This window comes from Chanodichthys erythropterus, chromosome 19 (genome assembly GCF_024489055.1).
Source record: "Chanodichthys erythropterus isolate Z2021 chromosome 19, ASM2448905v1, whole genome shotgun sequence".
Lineage (NCBI taxonomy): Eukaryota > Metazoa > Chordata > Actinopteri > Cypriniformes > Xenocyprididae > Chanodichthys > Chanodichthys erythropterus.
In genome coordinates this window covers 31,376,299-31,386,021 of record NC_090239.1, presented here as the reverse complement: position 1 = coordinate 31,386,021, position 9,723 = coordinate 31,376,299, and the positions used below count along the sequence as shown (strand labels likewise).

General features: G+C 39.3%; 1 protein-coding gene across 1 annotated transcript; it reads left to right on the top strand.

Moving 5' to 3' along the window:
- Nucleotides 1-595: 595 nt before the first annotated feature.
- LOC137007711 (uncharacterized) lies at nt 596-9,489 on the top strand. Its single transcript, XM_067369342.1, has 10 exons — nt 596-603; nt 2,249-2,441; nt 2,541-2,609; nt 2,805-2,903; nt 4,262-4,366; nt 4,518-4,916; nt 5,021-5,053; nt 6,842-8,789; nt 8,927-9,058; nt 9,244-9,489. Exons 2-10 carry the CDS (start codon nt 2,250-2,252, stop codon nt 9,462-9,464), a joined length of 3,198 nt encoding a protein of 1,065 aa, XP_067225443.1. The 5' UTR covers nt 596-603; nt 2,249; the 3' UTR covers nt 9,465-9,489.
- The last annotated feature ends 234 nt before the right edge of the window (nt 9,490-9,723 follow it).

Sequence of the window (9,723 nt, the reverse complement as noted above, 5' to 3'; positions counted from 1 at the left end):
GTTGTTGAAGCTTAATCATGAGGACGATGAAGTTTTGCAACTGTGGTGTATTTAATAGGCAAACTTAAGCTTAGTTTCTGCAGCAATACAAAAGCCAGTTAAAACAACATATAGGGTTTTAGTTGAGGGAACCAGGGGTGTGTGAACTACAAAAATACGTCATCGCTGCAGCACTCTATTCTAAACTATATAAAGCCAAGATAATATTGTTTATGTATGAAAGAGTATAAAAATTTTAACTGTATAATTTTAAGACTTTAAAGTAATGTAATGTATAAAAAGCACAGCATACTTAGAAATTTGCCTGGCTGTTGACTATTTTCATTCAGCAATTTCCCTTTTACATATAATGTACATCATATGGCAGAGAACTTTAAGTAATGATCAAAATGATAGTTGACTTAATAAACTGCTGAATCTAATGCATTTCTCCTCTTCAGGGCGTGGAGTTTTCACCACTAGAGCTTTTTTCAGGGGTGATTTCGTTCTTGAATACAGAGGTGAACTTCTGAGTTCAGAGGAAAGTCTTGACCGAACTGAACACTACACTGAGGCCGAGAACGCGTTCCTGTTTGAGTTTCAGTGGTGTGGCAGAAATTGGTGGTGAGTACAGACCTGTTGGATTGATGTAGTAGAGATGCTAAAACATCTGGAACTGAAAGATACTTAGGGTGTGTTCATGTTTGTAGTTTGGTTTGCTTTGTTCGTTTGGTCTGGGTCCACTTAGCATTTCTATCGTCGAACCTAAAGGCATAATGATATGTTCACAACCTGATTGGTGGGCTTTTATGACAGAACTTGCCGCACATGCTGTGTGCGTAGCCTACATATGGTGGTATTTTGACCAGCTGAGAACTTGTGAAGAGTTTATAAAATGTGTAAAAGTCAAAACAGCGGCAGGAATCCCTCCGGTTCTGACACCTGTACTGAACTGTTATGGGCAACATCACGACTATGAAGAGAAAAAACAGGTATGCATGAGCATTCTGTCCTTTTTAGGGTCTCATCTTCCTGTTTTTGTTTCGTTTAGATCTCTTTGGTCCGTGTTGCGTTCATATTTCAGTCGAACTGCTCCAGAGTTTGTTTGGAAGTGGACCAAGACCCATCTTTTCAGTAGTCTCTGTCCACTTGTTTAGTGTGCACCAGGGTTCAGATAGCAGTGTTCACACGTTCTAATGAATGCTGCTTTTCCACTACATGGTACGGCTCGGCGGCACGGCCCCTTAATTTTTATGGACTTTTATACATGGACTTTCCATTGACTTCCATTATACAGCTGACAGACAGCAACGGTTTAAGTTAAAAATCGTAATTTGTGTTCTACTGAAGAAACAGTCACCTACATCATGGATGCGCTGGGGGTAAGCAGATAAACATTTCTATTTTTGGGTGAACTATCCCTTTAAATAGCACCACTTCGGTTGAGGTTCCAAACGTGCCATACTGATACTGAAATGTGACGTGTAAGCACTGAAGATCACTGATTTGTCAGAGAGTATAACAGCATCCGCAGAGACACTAGATTGGATTTACCACACCAGCTAGATTTAATTCTAGCGGGTTTGCTGCCTTGTGTTTTTTAATCGACTTGCTTTAAATGACCATCACATGCAACTTGAAAAAAGAAACGCCTCTATCGTGGTCAGTAGACGAGGTGGCAGCACAACTGTAATGATCAGACTATAATCCCAATCACTTTGAAGCGGTACTAACTGCAGTGGAAGAACAAACCGAGCGAGTTGAGTCGTACCGCACAGTGAGAAAGTGCCATAAAAGAGCAATGGCACCAGGGTTCATTTTAATCTAAACAAACATGCCAAGTGTGAACACACCCTTAATACTTAAAATTAACCATGAACTGACTTGAAGGCTGCTGAGTGCAGTTTCTTTGAGTCATCAATATTCGTTTTTAACCGTATTCCCAAAAGAGAACAAAATGGTGAATGTTAGATGCATTTGTCTGCTGAGAGGATGTTGCCATACACTATCCGATAGATCCGTGGTTCTCAGACCCTCCTCTCTGCAGATTCTGTTTGTCTCCTTAACCTGACACACTCGGTTGAGTTCATAGAGCTGTGTCCTGATGATCAGCTGATGGTCTGAATCAGGTAGATTAAAAAACGAGACATACAACTTATGCAGAGCGGTGGGTTTCCAGGGCTTGAGTTCAGAACCACTTAAAAATAACTCTACTTGTCTAGCATATATAAGATTACAAGTATTGAGTAATAATTTTATGTCTTTATAGCATGGATGCATCTAAAGAAGATGGTTCCTTGGGAAGACTTGTAAATGATGAACACAGAAATCCTACTTGCAAAATGAGAACCCTTGAAGTGAGCAGTAAACCTCACCTGTGTCTCTTTGCTGTGCGAGACATTCTACCAGGAGAAGAAATCACCTACAATTACGGAGACTCAGACTGGCCATGGCGAGTCAAGGTACTATCAAAAAAATGATAGAAAGATTGATCAGTAATTCAGGATAATCTTTTACTATCTGATTAGTTACCATGTGATTGTGGTCTCATATTTCTCAAGCCTTTGAATCAAGCATCAACTGAATCCTCTGATAAAAAGCCATCCATCAGTTTGGGTCCGCAGAGATCGGTAAGTCCACTTTAAAACATCTGTATCATTATTCTATATTATTGTCTCTTTTGTGAGTAGTGTGTCTGGGTGTTAACAGAAGGAAAGGAGTGATAGATAAAGTTACTGTAGGACAGCTAGATTAATTACTGGTTTTTCTGTTCTATACAAACATTTCTGATTTTTATATTCACTGGTTCCTTTTCTGGCATCTAGCCCCATTGTGCTGCTCCTGTTTCTTCACCTGGATTGGACGAGGTGAACAGCAGTGGTCCACATAAGCAGTCAGGCAAAGCAAGAACATCAAGAAAAACGGTAACTGTCTCATAATGCAGCAACTATTAGATGATTTCTGGGAAAAACTGTTGATATTTGAAATCGACACCCAAACAACCACACCCCTCCCTTCATTGCTCCGCCCCCAAAATACTGAACACCCTATTCAACACAGGCAACTACTAACAGCTGGTGCACAGGTGTTCAACTAGAAAAGATCTTTATCGCTGGCAGACCGTAGGATGCATTAGAAGGTTTGTTTTTAGTTGATTGTAGGTGCGTGTCCACTTCATCCAGCACACTTTGTGTAAACGCTCCAAATGGTACAAAATAATATTTTGTCATTAGAAATGTAATTTCTGTGAAAAGAAATGTAAAAAGTTAAAGAGGTTCCTTCCTGGTCTGGAAGGAACCACTGCGGAGAAGCACAGTATCTGTGTGACTCTTCATAGACATAAACAGAGAGAAGTAGCTCCAGCTACAATGTTCTTTAGACACATGCAGTTATGTTTATTAACCGCTCAAGCACCAAAAGTTATGGAATGTAAATGTAGTCTTACTACCTTACTACCCACCTCTGCTAGTTACCTAGTTATTGTCACAATTTTATTTTCAATATTGTTAATGTACATTTTATGTTTGTTTAAAGGGTTAGTTCAAATAATGTCATTAATTACTCACCCTCATGTCATTCCACACCTTTAATTTTCAGAACACAAATTAAGAGAATTTTAATTAAATCTGATGGCTCAGTGAGGCCTCCATTCAAAACAATGACATTTCCTCTCTCAAGATCCATTAATGTACTAAAAACACATTTAAATCAGTTCATGTGAGTACAGTGATTCAATATTAATATTATAAAGTGACGAGAATATTTTTGTGGACCAAAAAAACTAAATAACGACTTTTCGACAATATAGTGATGGGCCGATTTCAAAACACTGCTTTGGAGCTTTATGAATCCAAAGTCACGTGATTTCAGCATTTTAGCCGTTTGATAGGAGATCCGAGTCACTGATTCGATTTGTGAAGCTCTGAAGCAGTGTTTTGAAATCAGCCCATCACTATATTGTCAAAGTCGTTATTTTTTTTGTTTGGTGCACAAAAAGTATTCTTGTCACTTTATAATATTAATATTGAACCACTGTACTCACATGAACTGATTTAAATATGTTTTTAGTACATTAATGGATCTTGAAAGAGGAAATGTTATTGCATTGAATGCAGGCCTCACTGAGCCATCGGATTTAATCAAAAATATATTAATTTGTATTCTGAAGATTAACAAAGGTCTTACGGGTGTGGAACAATATGAGGGTGAGTAATTAATGACATTATTTTCATTTTTGGGTGAACTAACCCTTTATGCTAAATACTTCTTTATATATCCACAGAAGCGGTTTCAATCAAGACTGGCAAAATTAAGAAAACATCATGAAGATTGCTATGAACGTTTTAACAGAGCAGAAACTGAAAAGGAACGCAATAAGATTGCTAAAGTAAGATTGAGTAATATGTCAACATCATAACAATACTCTGTGATCAACACCTCAGTCCATTAACAGGCTAATTATTTTAATATTAATTAATAGTTTCTTTTGCTTGTAGACCTTATGTTTTTATTCAGATTATATTTTCAAACTGTTACAGTCATCCTTAGTTGTGTCCACAACTGATGCATCCTCTTCATCACCACCCTGTGCTGTGTCCACCTCTGTAATGACCTCATCAACGTCACCACCTCCTGCACCACCAACGTCACCTGCGCAGCCCTCGTCGTCCTCATCCTCGCCTGCGCAGCCCTCGTCGTCCTCATCCTCGCCTGCGCAGCTCTCGTCGACCTCCTCCTCTCCTGCGCAGCCCTCGTCGTCCTCATCCTCGCCTTCTCAGCCCTCGTCATCCTCATCCTCGCCTGCGCAGCCCTCATCATCCTCATCCAGCCCAGCACAGCCTCCATCTTCTCCTGCTCCACCCTTATCTTCACCCTGTGCTGTATCCACACCTGTGGTTCTCTCATCACAGATGTCTAAGACACTCTCATTAAGAGAGGTGGGTATCTTCATTTGCTCAATTATTGGGATGGTCTGGGTGTATTGGACTGGTAGGACTAAATTAAATATTATTTTTATTTGTTTGTATTTCTCCTCTTCCAGGTACCCTCTTTAAGGCTATCAAGAAAAAGACAGGTATGTGACTTGCCATGTAACTCTTTATACACTGCGTTCCAAATTATTATGCAAGAGACAAAACAGTAAGATTTCTGTACAATAAACATTCAGATTTTAGTTTTTCTAAGAAAATGTTTGTTTGTTTGTTTATTTATCCATGTCTTTTTAGATAACTGGTATCAATCTCAGACAAAATAATTTGCCAGGTCTATGGAAACCCTACTTAGAGGTTGTTCCACATTATTAAGCAAGTCAGAGTTCTCATGCAATATGAGGAGGAAGAACGATCTTTCTGAAGATGAAAAGCATGAAATGGTGCAATGTTGTGCAAAAGGCATGAAAACAACTAATATTGTGTGAAACTGAATGGAGATTATCAAATTATCATAAGATTTGTGAGTGATTTAGAGCACAGCAGAACTCGGTCAGATAAAGGCTTATTAATGAAAGTTCCTGTCAAAAAAATTAACTGTATTAAAAGGGCAGCTATAAAAAAGCCAGTGTTGAGCAGCAAACAGGTATTTGAAGCTTCTGGTGTCTCTGGAGTCTTGAGAAGCTCTCCATGCAGGCTGGCAGTTGTGCGTAAAGATGCATTTCAGCCACTCCAAACCAAACCTCACAAAGAGAAACATTAACAGTTGGTGAAGAAATACATTTTCAAACAGATTTATTGCTGTGATGTTTTTTTGCAGCATGGGATAGTGCATTGTACAAATAGTGCATTGTACTGTGCACTATCCTCCTTTTTATACCATAGCTGAAAATGAATTATTATGAACTCCACATATCTTGCAAAAGTCATTTTAATACCCTCCATCTCACTTTCTAGTATTCCAGCCCAAACAATCAGCCACCAGCTCCTTGCTGACATCGCAGTCTTGCTGGAACGTGGTGGCCATTCACCAACCATCCAGAAATCCATCCATTTAGACCATCCATTGTAGTACGGCATTAGTCAGTGAATAAAACTATTTAAAAATGAGTCTTCATGTATTTCTAAACCCACTGTAAATGTTTCTCTTTGTGAGGTTTGGTTTGGAGTGGCTGAAATGCATCTTTACGCACAACTGCCAGCCTGCATGGAGAGCTTCTTGAGACTCCAGAGACACCAGCAGCTTCAAATACCTGTTTGCTGCTCAACACTGGCTTTTTTATATAGCTGCCCTTTTAATACAGTTAATTTTTTTGACAGGAACTTTCCTCAACAAGCCTTTATCTGACTGAGTCCTGCTGTGCTCTAAATCACTCACAAATCTTATGATAATTTGATAATCTCCATTCAATTTCACACAATATTAGTTGTTTTCATGCCTTTTGCACAACATTGCACCATTTCATGCTTTTCATCTTCAGGAAGATCTTTCTTCCTCTCCATATTGCATGAGAACTGTGACTTGCTTAATAATGTGGAACAACCTCTAAGTAGGGTTTCCATAGACCTGGCAAATTATTTTGTCTGAGGTTGATACCAGTTATCTAAAAAGACATGGATAAATAAACAAACAAACATTTTCTTAGAAAAACTAAAATCTGAATGTTTATTGTACAGAAATCTTACTGATTTGTCTCTTGCATAATAATTTGGAACGCAGTGTATACTCAAATCATTTTCATAGTTATGACTTTACTTGCCTACAATCCAGGAAATGTAATTTTACGGGAACTGCTGCCATGCCCACTATGCTCACATACGATCTCTTCTGTTAGATTCTGGCAGTGGTATACTCATGTGATCACTAAAAAAGTAGTTGGAAAAAAACAACATTTGGAATTATTTGAGTAAGTGTTCATTTTTTTCTCATTCAGTATTCAGGAAGTGCCATCAGTGACTACAGCGATGTCACAGACTACAGTGATGTTGACTACATACCAAAAATCAACTCTGATGAATCGGATGGTAGTTCTTCTGGACATGACATGGGTAAAAGTGCTTTGATGCATCCAAAATCACTCAAAGAGGCTGGTAGTTCATCTAATCAATTTGTGACGGCACCATCACCAAAAAAGATGAAATGCCAAACTAAAGAGACAAACACCTTGTCTGGTGATAAGACTTTTATTCAGTCCATGCCATCACCAAAGCAGGAATGCAAGACATACAAGAAGAAGCAGTATTGCCTTTATTGCTCTAAGCCATATTCAAAAATGGCAAGACATCTTGAATTTGTCCATCGCAACGAAGTGGAGGTTGTAAAGGCAGTAGCATATCCAAAAAATTCAAAGGAACGACGAGTCCAGTTAAACCACCTTAGAAAAAGGGGCAACTTTGCCCACAACACAGATGTTGTGAGACAAGGACATGGGGAGATGATTGCCTGTTACCGTCCAAAAAAAGGAAAAAGAGCCAAAGAATTTATTCACTGCATTTACTGCCAAGGGCTTTACAACAAGAGTAGCCTTTGGAAACATATCAAAACCTGTCCTCTGAAACCTAAAGATGATGAAGCCCAGGGCAGGAAAAGAGTTCGATCTCTGTGTGCTCTGAACACACCAGTTGGCTTAGAAGTAAGCACAGGTTTCAAGAAAGTACTATCCTTTATGAACTATGATGACGTTTCACGCGTAGTCCATTCCGACATATGCATCATGCAGCTGGGGCAGCACATGTTCAACAGGATGGGGTCTGATGTGACCAGACATGACTACATCAGGCAGAAGATGAGAGAAGTTGGCAGACTTCTTCTTGAAGCAAGGAAGTTTACACCACTGAGAACAATGGTAGACTTCATCATACCAGCAAACTTCAAACATGTCATAGCAGCTGTTAAAGTTGTATCTGGCTACGATGAAGAGAAAAACTTCTACCGTATTCCTTCTTTAGCTCTCAAACTTGGGCATTCTTTAAACAAGATCTGTAGCATTGTTGAGAGCAACGCCATGATGTATGGAGATCATGACCGTGCTGAGTGTGCTCGAGACTTCAGGAAAATACACCAGGCAAGGTGGAATGAGTACATTTCTGCTGGTGCTATAACTACTTTGAAAGAAGCCAAGTGGAACACACCACAGATCATTCCTTTCACTCAGGACGTCAAAGTCCTACATGCACATCTTGACAAGAAACACAATGAGCTCCTAAGTAAGCTCAGAACTTGCCCTTCTGCTGACAGCTATGCTGCTCTAGCCAAAGTCACGCTGTCCCAGGTCATCCTGTTCAACAGAAGAAGAGAAGGTGAGGTGTCCCGGATGCTTTTGTCAGCTTTTAAAAGCAGGGATTCTTCTGAGCTACACAAAGACATCGCCATCTGTCTGTCTGAGTTTGAGAGGAAGCTGTGCCTGCACTTCACCAGAGTTGAGATCCGTGGTAAACGGGGGAGAAAGGTTCCTGTGCTCCTCAAGCCTTCGATGGTTACTGCCATGGAGCTGCTCGTTGAAACACGTGAGGTTTGTGGCGTTCCAGCAGAGAATCCCTTTATGTTTGCCAGATGTGGAGCGATGTCTGCCTACAGAGGAGGAGAGTGCATCAATAAAGCTGCTTGTGAATGTGGCATAAAGAATCCCGAAGCGCTGTCATCAACCAGGCTCAGGAAACACATAGCAACCATGTCGAAAGTTCTGAACCTTGATGAGAATGAAGCAGACCAGCTGGCTGATTTCCTTGGTCACGATATTAGAATCCACAGACAGTATTACCGGTTACCAGAGGGGACACTGCAGCTGGCAAAAATGAGTAAAGTCCTAATGGCCATGGAGAAAGGAACACTGTCTGACTTCAAAGGAAAGAAACTTGACGACATTGAAATTGACCCAAATGGTATGAGTATACTTGGACGGTCTGTGTGTGTCTGTGCTGTATATATTTGCAAAAAACTGTACATTATCATATGTTACAGATGCTAAGTATAATCAATAAACTGTTGATTTTTTTTATTTTTTTTATCAACTGTTTAGAGCAACTTGAGGCTCAAGGTGATTCCATGTCAAGTGATGAGGAGGATTACAGTGACGTATCTCAGACAACCGCACCAGCAGAGACTGATCCACCTGTTCAATCTGATCAATCTGTTTCACAAGAGGATCAAGGTAAGAAAAATCTCTAAACTACACGCACAATAATCATCAAATAACCATAAATTAGCTCCAAGCAGCAATATCCATCCAAGGGCTTTTCAAAATTCAGAAAAATCTACACATTAGGACATATGTATGATTTGGTCATACTCACTGATTTAGTTGTTATGAGAATTACATTTTTAATTATTCCATAGGTTCTTCAAACGCTCCAAAAAAGAAATGGGAGGACAATGAGGTAAAAGCAGTAGAGAGACACATGATGAAGTTCATCAAGACATGCAAAGTTCCTGGTAAGCAAGACTGTGAAAGATGCATTCACGCAGAGCCAGAAGCTTTGAAGCAGCGAACATGGACTGGTGTGAAAAATTATGTGCGGAACAGGATCACGACTCTTAAAAGAAAGGGTGGTTTGTGAGGAGGCACAAACACAAAAACACTTCAGTGCCTTTTATAACTTCTTTACTGTAAAAAAAAAAAAAAAAAAAAATATATATATATATATATATATATATATATATATATATATATAATATATAAAAATACTGTAAAAATATAATATGATGTGGAAAGTGTTAAAAGTATTATTTGACTTATTTGTCTGAAGAGAGTGGCTCAACTAGCGACCAGCTCATTGAAGGTGCTGTACATTAACGTTGTTAGCAAAAGACTGTACT